Below are 14,749 nucleotides of genomic sequence, written 5' to 3' on the forward strand. Positions count from 1 at the left end.
GAGGTTGTGACCATGTACGTGTACAATCCTGTATCGGGAAGGGTTTCCAAAGTTCGACAAAATTGCATGTGCACGCATGATAACTGGCAAAAGAACATGTCATGCGACATTACAATTTCCTATTTTGATTTCATACCGACGGTAACATAGATAAAAGAGGTAAATGTTCTGTAATAATGTATGCTACAAAGTGATGACAGCATAAGACTGCCTTGAACGAAATGTCATTTGCAGAAAAAAAAAACAAAAGAGCGTTAACTTGCTTGTCGTTTGTCCAATTTCGCTCAGAATTTCGCTCAGAATTTCACCGAACTACTACTGTCCACAAGATTGGTGCTTTCATTCCAAACAACTGTCTCTTTTGGGGTTAAAAATTCTTCCCTCCAAAGGAATCAAAGAAAGAAAGAACGAAAGAAAGAAAGAAAGAATATGGAGGAATGGCAAATCAGCTCCAAGGATGGATGGGCCAGAAAGAAAACAATTAAACAAGGGCAAGCGGGGAAGGGAGAGTGGTCCCGCTGGTTTTGTCTCGTCAAGAATGCAGAATTCTCTCTCCACTCCCTACTCCATCTTGACATCCTGGGGCAAAACTTAACACCTGGAAAATGGGGGGGGGGGGGAGGAGAATGGCCTGAAATATGTAAGCCCCTCTTAGGTTCACAAGAAATACATATATAAAAACAAAAATCAAACAGTTTTATGCCAGAAGAACTAAAAAGAACAAACTCTGTCGTGAAACAGATTTGTATTCTTTTAGCTCATATCAATCTTAAGAATGGCGACTCCCTTCCAAGTATTAATGTCTGCAACAGTTCACAGTCTTCTTGTCGTATTAAAAGAAGGATTCAAGCAATTTGGGGCTCATCTTGATCAAGTTATCTCTTGAAAAAACCATAGAATAAAAACATTCCATTCCAAGCAACCTATTCTTAGGCACGATATGATATTCTTTAATAAATTGTATACATGTGTTCTAAAGGTTGAAGTATTATCAAGCGATTTTCATGGCAAAGAGTTTACTTTGTCTGTGAGGATGTTGAATTGCCACCTAGCAAGGACTGAATGATTTGGGCGTCTGTGAGCAGGCGTAGGTACATTCAAACTCTACTAAAAATGTATGTGTTACTGAGAATTGCATAGATGTCATTGATGTAGGGTTATGTCTCTATAAACTACAAGTAGGGTGAAAGAAAATAAAAATGAATTCCTCACAGAATAGGAACTAGATTCAGTGATCAGCAACCCTTCAGATAAAAAGATTAATTTCCAATAATTAACACCAATAATAAATCAATGATTAGGCCTACAGAGCAAAGGGCCCTTGGCATAAACTGATATTAATGGGACTATGGAGATCATGATCAACTTATATACTTTCAGAGTTCATGAAACAATACTTAAAAACGGAAACTTACTTGTCATTTAAAATCAGGGAAAACTGAGAAAATTCTACTCCCCTAGAATGTGGCACCAGACACTGACATTGCCCAACATCTTTTTCTTAATATCTTCAACCAAATCTATTAGCTTCGAAATTGTGTGACTTTCCCCTTGAAAAATTGACACACTTCTTTTTTCTTTCTTTTTTTGGTGTGTGTGAGTGCTGTTTTGTCTGAAGCTCTTGCCTTTTTATACATCTCACTCTTTTTTTCTCTCACACCAGTAGGAAAGCTCCACAAAAATGGGTACTCCCAAGACAGTAGGGGCCCATCCCTCACCACGTCGTTATATCAGCTTTTGTTTTCGTCTGCTTGGTGTTTCAAGCCTGCCCTCTCGGCCGACCGACAACACGGGGCCGTGTGATCTTAACCCCAGTTTCTGTTTTGACGAGTCCAGGGGCTGGAGAGGGTGCCAAGCATGCGGAATGGGGGGAGTTCTGGTGGGACAGCCTCGTCTCTACACATAGTCCCACATGGTGAGAAACTCCCCGCTAAAGCCAGATACATTCACATTCCTTGCTGGAAAAAAGTGTGTTTCATGAAAACAGGAGGGAACAGAACACATGAAATATTTCTCCTTTTTTAATTTGAAGGAAAAAAAAAGTGACAGGCAGAGGGATTCACCAACTTTTTGACATGGAAGAAGAGTATCATATAGCTCACATGTTCCAACATACACCTACCTCCCAAAAGATACCAACAAACTTGCTAGAGCGTCACTTTCAAGTGTCGATAAGACTGTCACTAAGTATGGCTTTTGAAAAAGTTAAAGTTTTTATCCATAACCTTTGAATAGTCATTGGTTTACAATGAAGTCCAGGGAAAGCAGTGTAAAGATTTTGCTGCCATATTTTTGCGACTAGACGACGTTTAGATAAGTGGTGCAAGTTATGAGATTTTCAACCTTTGAGAGATATTCAAGCATTGCATAACTTTCCAAGCATTGCACACAATGTAACTTTCCGAGATATTTCTGATCAGCTTTGATATAGGATACTTGATGACTGCTTGATGCTAAAATTGCTCTTGATATCAACTGATGCATAAAGAGTCTACATCTCTGCCCATTATTACTGTTGAAAGTGTATGCATTTGCAGCCCCAGTCCCTCATTAAAACATCTGTCTTTAAAGCTATTGTATTAGCTTTAGGCATCCCTCTTTTCACACACTGAAAATTGGAAAAGACAACGAAAGTATGAATACAAATAAAAATTTATAAGGAATACAATCTCCACTTTGGTAATGTGGACAAATGTAAATGTGCAAGTCTGTATCACTTTTTACCACTTTGAGCAAGAAATAACTTGTTGAACTTTGGCTGAGGCCTAACCTGGCCGAGCCAAAGATTACATGGGACCAACGTTACGTTCCCCTACCCCCATCCCTCCGATAACCCCCCCCCCCCCCCCCCCCCCGCACATGGTAACCAAACTTATCTTAAGAATTAATTCACAAAACATGAGCCTTGTATATCATGTCTCTCAAGTTGCCACTGGCAGTGTCCTTCTCTTACAAGCACACCCACCAAAAAAACATTAAAAAAATCATTCCCCCACGCTCCCCACCAGATTTTCCTTGCCTTCCATATAAATATAAAAATATATAAACGCAAGAGGACCCCTATCCCCTTGGTTGCCAGCATGCTTGGTCCCTTGTAAATCTATCTGCCTCCACTCTTGTTGGTTTGTCGGCCATCCATGTTTTCTCACACTCCTGCCCTCAAACTACAACAACGTGATACGCAAGATTCGGTGTCCGCACGCCACGCTCACCCCCAAAGTTCTCTTTTGCGCATTAGGGAAATTGCAGACGGCCATCTTCGCTGCGTACACATCCTCGAAACCCGGCTGCGTCGTCGCCGTCGCCGCTCGCCCTGCTCTCATTAAGCCAAAACGTGAGAATTTTCATATTCCATATACTTCCGCCGTTGATGCGCACGGTAGGAAGTTCTTGAATGGCGAGGGAAAAGAGAAACCGCAGTGACAATATACCTTGACAGGAAACCGTTACAAAAATAGGTTTTTCCACAAACATACGGCATCACTTTTGCGTCTTTCCTCTCTCTCCTAGTTTTTCGATTTTTCATTAGGGAAAAATGCCATCACCTTAAGCGTTCTGAAGATGGAATAAGAAGGGGTACAAAAAAAAAACAGAGAAAGAAGATGAGAATGAAGAGAATAGATGATGGGTTACCATCAATGCGCCAGAGATACTCTCCACTGTCTCTCTTCGGGCTGCGGGAGTGATTAGGTGTCGCTTAATATCGCGGCTGACACGGCCATTTTTCCTGCTCAGTTACGAGGCACCATCCAATGCTTCCTGGCTGTGTCACCGCTCATTTCCACCTCTCCCGTTAAGTGTTCACCCTTTTTTCAAACCCCCCCTTCCCATCTCTCTCCCTTTCTTTCTCTCTCTTTTCAAACTAGTCCTCTTTAAAACAATAGGTTTCTTTTCTTTCTCTGCTCCTCATTTTTTCCTCTCTTCCACTTCTGGTACAAATTGTTTCAATATTTAGGCTTCCAATTCCCAGAGCATTGCGGTAAGACGGAATATGGTCCCAAGACACATATGTGTATTATATATCCCACCATGCCTTGGTTTTCTCTATCAATTTCTCTGCTTTCATGCACTTTTCTGTTCTTTTTTATATTTCTTTTCTCTCTCCAACAGGACAGATCATGTTTCTCTTTTTCTATCTACTCCTTAATAGATCTTGTATGTCTGTCTAGCCCTACGTTTGGAAAGGGAGACAGTTGTGAATCAAAGCTATAACTCTTTGTGTACCATGGTGCAAGTTCATCCTGTGTGACACATTATTCTGAAATCACAATACATAGGTACATTTAGAAAACATTCCATTTGTCGAAGCCATGTAACTTTTTATAGAAGTATTTATGCACTAAGTGGAAAACAGCAAAGTTGTAAGAGAAAATTGCAAGCTTTGCTGCGCTGTGATGTAAAGTTTATGACAAAGCTATAGCTATATGGCACTTTCAATGTGCTCTGGCATATTCTTATTGTGATTTGTTTATCATTTTGTGCCTTTGAATAAAGCATGTGTAGTTGTCGACATAGTTTGGTGGGTAAACGTGGCACATAAAGAGTTAAACAAATGTTTGTCTTTTGCAGCTAGTAAAACAGGTGAACTAAGTTAGAAAATCTTTTCATATCGACAACCTCAATTTGTTCATTGATAAATACGTCTACTGTTAACGACAACACCAAAATGCTTGGCTATATTCAAAGATTTTTTTTTAAATAGCTATGTTATCAACCCAATTTTTGAATATAGATATTCCAGCGCTGTCATCTATGATTGCTGCTCATCCTTCACTATCTCAGGAAAATAGTTTCAAATGCACACAAGCACACATTTCGGAGTATTCCTGAACTTCGTTCTCTCTGTCTTTCTTCAAAAATACTTGACAAAATTTGTCTTTTGAAGTAAGGATAAGAAGGTCCATAATATATATTACATACTCATGTGACTCAGAACAAATGAGGGGGGGGGGGGCAATTCCATTATCGTTCCGCATGACTGCCCCTCAAAATATGCACCAGGGTGCAAAGAGTTTGAGTGAACTTTGGAAACCAACAAAGAAGACTCTCCTTTTTTTTTATTGCTAAAGTTGCCATAAGACTAAAAGCTCAGACTGGTTGATATGAAAAAAAAAGAGATAAATGTCTGGTTTTGGAGAACCAAGCAGAAAGAAAGACTTTAGAAAGGGGGGTAGATCATAAACTAGGTGTCAGAGAGAAGGAAATTAGCACAATTTCTGGCAATGTTCTGCATGACTTGCAGGCAGGAATAGCGGCGGGTCAGGTGGGGGCAGCCGCTTCTTCGTTGGCTTTGCAAGGAGCGAGCGGCTCCTTCCTCGCCATGTCGAACTCAATTGGAGATGTCGCTGGATTTTTTTTGCCCCGGCGCGCACCGACCCTCGACTGCCCCGCCACGGGTGCCAGGATGTGCGCCGGTCACGGGGCAGTGAGATCTCGCGGGCGACATGAGGTTTGGATCATGACGCTGTCCCGCCGCGAAGATGTGATTTTTATTGCCAATGTCACTGGCTTTTCCCCCCATTCCCCCTCCCCCCTCCTTTTAAACAGTTTTGGAGGTCATCTTCTCATTGGCCATACACTGACACCACAGACTGGGTGCGAAAAAAAAAAATTAAAAGGATGAGGGTACCGAAGTGATGATAGTGTCGCTGCAGCAAGTGTAAAAGGCTCTCAGAAGTGTGTCTAGAAATGAAGACTTTAGTGTAATTATGAGCGGTCAAAACACATACCGGTACTTTGTAATTATAGCTTTCTGAACCAGTGACCTTCCCGATCTGTTTACACCATGTGACAAAAATTGAAAACAAAACAAAACAAAAAAGATCAAAGAAGAAGAAGTAGAGGAAGAACCAAAGACAGGACGACCTGTCTATAACACCTAGGGATTTGTCTCAAAAGGGTTAGAGAACTTCAGTGTAAGAGAACTTCAGTGTGTCTGCAAAAGAAAATATAAACTTGTTACCCTCTTTAATATAGAACTTGGAAGTCTTTTTACAAGGCCAATTTTTAAATTATCTTGAACTGACTGAATGCTCCCAAGCAAAAGAAACTAAAATCAGAGTGATCTTTAACTCACAGAATGCTCCAAGCAAAGGAAAATAGATTTAAAAGAGAAAAAATTTGGAAGACATCGCCATCTGAAATCCACCAGTTTTCTTTCAGAATGCTCAAGACTTCATCCAAATGTTGGAGAACTGAAACTATTTTGTTTCTTTCTGCAAATGTCCCAATTTATCCATTTCCTGAATGCTGTTTCCATATTTTCACCCACATAAATCGTAGTACATGTATGTGTTGAAGTATCTTCAGTGCTCCCCTCCCTCACTGCTCTGCAAATATGGACTAATGAATGCAGTCAAATTCGCATCGAGGACGAAAATGTACCATGATGCTGACACGAAATTAACATCTAACGATCAGGGGACAGCGTTTTTAAGGGATTTCTCCGCACAAAAACATTGCTCTCTTGGAGTCGATTTTGACCGATCTATATGCAGTCGGCTGTCTTGCCAAATTGGATATTGATCGCGAAAAGAAAGGGCAATTTGTCGGGGGGGGGGGGGGTTGGGTGGGGGAGTAGGGTCTAATTTGTCGCAGATATTCCCAATCTGGTACACACTCAATAGCTGAATGCATTTACACGGACTGTGCAAAGCTAAGGCTTGCCTCTGAACCATAGATCAGTAGGAGTGTCCTGAAAAACAAAGAGCTACCTATAATCTTTTCTGCTAAATTCCTCTGAAGGCATGACTCCAGAATCTCAAAAATATGATCTTTCTAGATTAACAACACATTCACTTTAAAAAATCAACTTTTCGTTATTTATTCTTTAAGATGGACTCACTTCTGGCACAGAATTTAGGCTTCCAAACAAATTTCAGGGATTTGAGCAATTGATAAAAACACAAAGCTGTTTTGATTATGCGAGCAGAAACGCCTGTATGAAATGCCAAAAATAGCGTGATGGCAAACGCGTTTGAGCCAGAAACGAGTTTCTGTGGAGATGATATTATGCAAAGTCGTTTTGAAACACGTTCATAGCTCGGACCTGCCCACGCCACCAACTTCCGACTGCACATCTCCGCTCCTCGGGTCAAACTGCACAATGGAGCTGCACAATGACAAGGCCTCCCTCTCTACTCACGACAGAGATGATAAACGCAGCAACTTGAGAAACACGATCTGTGGATCTGTGCACCGTTTCGTGAAAGTTGTCAGCCCGGACGTGTTGTCGGTCTCTGACAATTTCAGTCAAATCCTTGGTTTTGATATCACTGAGAAGCTCTGATCACTGACAGTTACTATGGTGATTGTCAGAGACAGACAACTTGTCAGGGCTGACAACTTTCATGAAACGGTGCCCAGAAAGGCCTTTGCAAATATGTTTTAGATATAGTGGGTATTGGAACGTGTTTCAATCATGGGAAAGATGATAAATACAGCCATAGTACTGGCCCCCACAGACATACACTGATTAGTGTGGATATGTACGTAGCTATACCGGGTGTCCCAAAAAAAGCGGAACGGTGGATTTTCAGTACCTTGCATTCTAAAAGTGATATATTTGTTGACATCATTAGAAAGAGCATCTTCCGCAGAAGACAATGATACCAAAATCATAAAATTTGGTTGAGTACTTTTTATTCTAAGCCAATTTCTGTATATGCAGTCATTTTCAATTTTTGCGACTTATGAGATAAAAATTTGGGTGCGACACGCGTTCCATACAGTGAATTGTGTAAGCTCGTTGATCCATGTCAATAAAAGATAACGCTTTCATATTGGGCACGCACACACACACAGACACACACACACACACTATTTTTCCTGGCCCGTACCCAATGTGAAAGCTGTATCTTTTGTTGACATGGATCACCGAGCTTACACAATGTTCACCGTATGGATCACGTGTCGCACTCAAATTATTATCTCATAAGTCGCAAAATCACGCGAAATTTGAAAATGACTGCATTTTCTGAAATTGGCGTAGAATAAAAAGTACTGAACCAAATTTAATGATTTTGGCATCATTGTCTTCTGCGGAAGATGCTCCTTCTAATAATGTCAAAAAATATATCACTTTTAGAACGCAAAGTACTGAAAATCCACCGTTCCGCTTTTTTTGGGACACCCTGTATAGGGGACATATTATGAAGAGCCTTATGAGTAAGCAGCAAGATCTTATACTCCGACTGGGCAATGGACAGACAGTCAATGAAGCTCAAAGTTTCTGAAGAGTAATCAGGGAGATGTGTAATAATGTAACAGTGTAATGATTACGTGCACAAAAGGTAACAGCAATGGCTAAGCCAGGGAGGTTTTTTTCAATATTCTTTTGTTGGGACACAAAGAAATGGGTAGCTTTACAGGGAGCCTCTCACAAACTCTTAAGAAAACATGGCAGGTCTGCATTTACTTCGTAAAACAGTTTAACTATGCCCAATCGAGGGGGGGGGGGGGGGGGGGGAGTGGAGAGGGAGTTAATAGATTTCTTCACCTGTTTCATACCTATTCATTTCCCATCAAAGGTATCGAACATCATTTGACCTCTTGACCGGCGCTGGCCGCTCCTTCCCCTTCAAGTGGCGAGCTAGACTGCAGCGGGCTTGCAATCGTTACGTCGAAAACGGGTCGGCTAATAACTATAGTGGTCTTTCTGGCAGACAAACAATAAGCTTGCCCCAAACACACAAGGTGGCACAGAAATGTCATTCCTGAATCCCCCCCTCCCCCCCCCCCCCACAAAAAACAACAACAACGCCTTCAACTGTTGAGAGAGAGAGGCAGAATAATGTGTAACCTCTTTTTTTGGAAAGATGAAAACAAATGGAGCAACTTCATACTGGAGGATGTAGCTTAGTGTTGTTTTCTGAATACATCTTTTTAAATCACTTGTACATTTCAAACATGGAATGTAAAATTTGCCAATTTAGAGTTGTGAGAATCTCCCATTCCTGTTTCTCATCACTACATCTCATAAACAGAAATGAAAGAGAAAAGAAAATCCCTTTAATATTTTCATGGACTCTCCATTTTTTTTTTTTTTTGGGGGGGGGGAATTATTGTTGCAGATAAAAAACAAAACAATTATATAGCAATAGATATTCAGATAGATACAACACATACATACAAAGATGGAGAGATTGACAGCTGGACAGACAGACAGATGGACAGACAGATGATTAGACAAACAGATAACCAGAGAGATAGATTGATAGAGATAGAGAAAGAAATCAATAGAGAGTCAGATACATTTTTTGATAGAGATAGATAGTAAGACAGAGAAGTATATAACCAGATGGAAGAGATAGAGATAGAGATAAAGATAGATAGATAGATAGATAGATAGATAGATAGATAGAGATAGATAGATGGATAGATAGATAGATCAATTGATAGACAGACAGAGAGATAGATAGATAGATAGATAGATAGATGGATAGATAGATACTGTAAATAGAGATAGATAGATAGATAGAGAGAGAGAGAGAGAGAGAGATAAGTATATAACCAGATACATTGTAGATAGATAGAGAGATATAGATATAGATAGATAGATAGATAGATAGATAGATAGATAGATAGATAGATAGAGATAGATAGATAGAGATAGATAGATAGAGATAGATAGATAGAGATAGATAGATAGATAGACAGAGAGATAGATAGATAGATAGATAGATAGATAGATGGATAGATAGATACTGTAAATAGAGATAGATAGATAGAGAGAGAGAGAGAGAGAGATAAGTATATAACCAGATACATTGTCGATAGATAGAGAGATATAGATATAGATAGATAGATAGATAGATAGATAGATAGATAGATAGATAGATAGATAGATAGATAGATAGATAGAGATAGATAGATAGATAAATAAATAGATAGAGAGATAGATAGATAGATAGAGAGATAGATAGATAGATAGATAGATAGATAGATAGATAGATAGATAGATAGATAGATTGAGAGAAAGAAAGACAGACATAAAGAGATAGAGGAATAGATAACCAGATAACCAGATAGAGAGGTAGGTATAGATATATACACAGTTTAATTCTGGGTTTTTTTGGAGGGGGAATATATGGGCTGATTCTAATATACGCACACAACGACATATAGGCTGTTGGGGTTCTGGCAGGCAAAGTTGATTTCACGAAAGATTTGGATGAGAGGAAAAACCTTGATCACCACCTCAGTCATCACAGAGATACCGGTAGCTGGCCTAATAGATGTTATCCTATGAATAACATACCACCCACTTTTTTTTCCCCTCCACGGGACGAATATCAAAGAATTAATCAAAACCAGCGCAAAGTGCGTAAAGCGCATTGTAATCTCTCGACACGTGAGAAGTTCTGAAATAGCACGCAGCGTGATCATCCGACCACCTAGGCCCACCCCCCCCCCTCTTTCCAGTGACTAATAGTGCCAGTAGTCAGAAAGTATCTACGCTGATAGCGATAACATTGTCATTTACACTTTCAACTCCCTCTCCCACCCTCCCTCCCTCCCTGTATATACAATGTATGTCGTGTCATTTCATATTTTGGACATTTTCTGCTGAATTTGGCATCAAAGGATTCATTAAACTGAAACACATGTATATCAGAATACATATCCACAGTAAAGGCACTTGGAAAAAGCAAGCATCAAAGCAACAGCAACAAGTCTGTGGGTCTTGGAATAGAAGCATACGAATGTTTAACAACATCTTCAAGTTGTGGGTTTGATCACGAGACCGTGAATGTTTTCTATAAAAAGTTACTTGCCTTGGTCCAAATCAAAACTATCTCATTAATATTTTTAAACTGTTTTTCAATTTGTATGAATGTTTTATAACTTTCCTTTTCTTGATAGGAAGTATGAAAATATCATAATGTTTCTTAATCCTTTAAGAGGGACAAATGAACTTGTTTGTGAACATGTGTAAAAATATGCATTGGGTAGTCAAGTATGCTTTCTACATAAGTCTGCCAGCAAACTTGAATCCTGTTCTTCCCACATACCTCTCTCGAATCAAGTTTGTCTTTTAATGCAGTAATGTGCTGTTCACTTGAGTTTATTGAGTTTCTGATCTAATGAGAAATGTCACCAATCTCTTCATGTTTGTTACAATTATGTGAAATTGGTATTTTCTCAATTCATTACTGTCTGGTCCGTCACGAAGAATGTTTCTATCTAAAAGTTGCCTGTCCTTTAAACAATCATCCAGTTCTAATCAAGCTACAATCCCCTTCCCGGCTTCAAAAGAAAGCAAACTAAATGAATGGCATTACCGTAATAATCGCAGTATCCTGCACTCTTTGTCAAAAACAGGTTGAGCCATGTATAAGGTAAGGTTTTTCTTGGGAATGCTTGTTTTTGGAGGAAGCGCCAACCCTGTGTGTTGATGGCAGGGGGGAGGGGGAGAGTAGTTTCATCATGGCGGTAAATCTGTCTGTCCCATGAAGTGTGTGGGACGGTACTCCAGCAAGGCTATGCTGATAAAGCACGCAGGTTGAGGTGTCGAGGCGACTGTAATCAACACACCATAATTACGATGGTTTAGGCGTAATGAAGAAGGCTTTGGAACTGCCTACTCCGAAGCTGTCGGACCGACGCGATGACTAGATCTATCACGGGCAATATCCCCCCAAGATCCGCTAGTCACACCGTCTTCCCAATTTAATGGATGTTTAGAAGCACAAAAAAACAGGGAAAGGACGTACGGAAAGTTAAAGGGATCCTGGCAGCCAACTAGCGTCTCTGGTTTGGAGCTGTCGTTTTTTGAACAGCTATGACGCTCTTTATGCCAGGAACACATGATAAAAGCCACGTTCAACTAGCAGCGAGCTGGTACACTTCGGTGACAAGCCGTCAAAACTGTTATTCTATCGACTAAGCTCATGTTATCCTGCCTCGAGTTGATATTACGAGAAAAGTACAAAGATATTCAAATTAGAATAAAAGTGCTCTGATGCGGGTGTCGATTTCAACGAGGCAGAACAGGAGGGGGGAAAAAATTTTGGCGTCACGGTTTTTATCCGTCTTTTGACTGTTCCAAGCTTTGTAATTAGCGCTAATATTTCACTCAGGAAATGCATTCTTACTGATTGAGACCGTAATCCCATAATGCCGAGTGTCAATCTGGATGGATTACCTCGGATTGGCACATGGAAAGACAGCGGCCAATCATGAGTTCACAAACCTGAGCGTACACTGACAAAAATCTCAATCACAGCTCATGCGTTACCGCTGAGAAATGCCTCTGAAGTAAATGATTTCAACCAAAGAGTTTGCAACAGACAGACAGACAGTCGTGACTGCAAATAATTTCCTGGACAGGAGAAGAGCGTTTCAACTGCGAACACAACTTGATACCCAACCGTACCACTCTTTGCAAGTTAAAAATGTTCAGGTTATATCCATGTTGACATATAATAGGAGAAATGTGGATTTTTTCCCCCCTATAGAAACAGAAAAATAGAAATTGATACTTTCTCTATTTGTCAGCTTTTAAGTCAGAGTTCTTGCAGGCTAAGATGCAAAATGATTGGTAGAAGATTGGAAGAGTACTATATTTCTCAGCCATAACCTTGCAAATCTGGACAATTCACGAAAGAAGTAGGACAGCGACAGAAAATTTCAAGTCATATTTTCAAAGTAAGGATGCACCTGTAGAACTAGCATAGTAAAGAGAGTATTGGTTGTGTTCTCACTAACTTCACTTTTTCATCAAATGGATAGATGAGTTGCAGAAAGACAAGTTTTAGGTCATGCCACATATGAGAAGAGAAATTGAGAGAGGTACAGTGGAAAAGGAAATTTTCCAGTTATGTTCTCGTAAGCTACGATTCCTGACGAGAATAAGATAACAGTGACGGATGCGATTTCCAAAGATTTTCAGTCGCCGGTGCGGAAATATTATGGTAAAATAGAACACATGGATGGTGGATGGATTGGTGGATGGATGGAAGGAAGGAATGAAAGGAGGGTGATGGATTGAACGAGAGAAAGAAAGAAAGAACTAGAGAGAGGAAAGGAACTCACTGTCCGTGCCGTTGGAAGTCACAGAGCAGTTATTGCTGTCGGGTGAGTTGGCATGCTGGGGAGAGCTACCGTTGGTGTTGGAGACCTGGCTGTGCGGACTGGACAGCTGCTGGATTTCAAGAGACCTGAATGAGGAGGAGAGATGAAGAGATAGATAGATCAATATATATAATCTGAGAGAGAAAGATAAACATATATATATATAGAGAGAGAGATAAACATATAGATATATATAGAGAGAGAGATAAACAGATAGATAGGCAAACAGAGACAGATACAGAGAGAGATAAAGAGAAATATAGATAAACAGATGGATAGATACATACACACAGAGAGAAAAATGACAGATAGATATATAGGCAAGAGAGATGAACAGATAGATAGGCAAACAGAGAAAGATACACAAAGAGAGAAAGAGAGAAATATAAATAGATATACATAAATACATACATAGATGGATAGAAAGGGGCAGATAGAAGAAGAAGAAAAAGAAGAAGAAAGAAAGAAAGAAAGAAGAGGTCAGGATCAAGTTAGGCAATTTTACATGAGTTTTTGCAATAAATATATTCATCACAAAAATAAATGCCTCTGGGTCTCCGGCACCCTTCTGTGCAAGGCAGTACAACAATGTGAATGAATATTCAATGACCATAGATTGAACAAAATACATAAACAAATAGATATAAAGAAACATATCGAAATGTGAATGAATAAATGGATACACATCATGTACTATTAGTCTTTCCATGCCACGGGCATTGGACAGTGTGTAAATCTGCACTCAGAGCACAAAAAGAGTTTAATAGCAGGAAGGGAGAATATCTTATACGGACAGTAAAGAAGAAACATTCATATGATGAGCCCTACTAAATGGAAGATTACAGAAGTTGCTGTTACAAGACACCCTTTTCCTTTGTGAAGAGGTGTGCAATACATTTATCCTGGCAGATCGTAATTTGAATTCATGTTGAACTGATCAGCTTTATGACCGTAAACTAAATATTCACTTTCTTATGATTATTCTTTTTTCTTTTTACTTGAAAGATCAACTGCTACCATCGCAATAATCATGTAGACCGTGTGTCCTATAACCATCTGGCTTTTATAACCCTTTTCACAAATTCATTGTCATGTGGTACAGAAATAAGAACTCTTCATATGCAAGATCACGGTCAGAAGTTCGTTTCTGCACTGGAATCGCATTGGGCATCCTGTCAGAATCATCTCTCTTTTGGGAGAAATATCCGAATGGCTCGATTTTTACTCTTATTACTCTTACGATCCATCTAATCTTGAGGTTACGGCCATCAAAACAGGGCAGCAGGCCCTGTCAGCACTGATTTATACTCGGAGCAAAAGGCATGGGTGGGTATAGGTAGATATTAAAGTGGGAGGGTATTTCTTTAAAGGATAAGTTCACCCCAATGTATGTGTGGATTATTAGCAGTGAATGCTGCAATTTTAGTAGCACACATCAGTGATCTTTTTTTTTTCAGGAAAATCGTACAATCCATTCAAAATCTATGAATTTTTAAAGTGTTGGTGCTGCCACTGCTGGAGAAGACACTATAGTTTGTGATGCCACATACAAAGCACAATACAAAGAAAGAAATATGTTTAAAAATCCACCATATTTTCATCGTTTTAAAAATGAAAAGTACACATTCCCTCTACTTGTTATTGACACATGTTCAGGGTAATATTTTACCCCCTG

The 14,749-nt window shown here is 39.7% G+C and overlaps 1 protein-coding gene across 3 annotated transcripts in view; it reads right to left on the bottom strand.

Annotated features, from left to right (window-relative positions):
• LOC139716061 (protein phosphatase EYA1-like) overlaps positions 1-14,749 on the bottom strand; it is a 418,852-nt gene that overhangs the window by 112,810 nt on the left and 291,293 nt on the right. For all 3 annotated transcript variants that reach the window (XM_071627624.1, XM_071627632.1, XM_071627617.1), the window contains exon 3: positions 13,036-13,160. In XM_071627624.1, the coding sequence (XP_071483725.1) occupies positions 13,036-13,160 (125 nt within the window). The remainder of the gene's footprint in view (positions 1-13,035; positions 13,161-14,749) is intronic.

Source organism: Diadema antillarum, unplaced genomic scaffold, assembly GCF_040938485.1.
Source record: "Diadema antillarum isolate AM-2024a unplaced genomic scaffold, OU_Dant_1.0 scf00000006, whole genome shotgun sequence".
Taxonomy (NCBI): Eukaryota; Metazoa; Echinodermata; class Echinoidea; order Diadematoida; family Diadematidae; genus Diadema; species Diadema antillarum.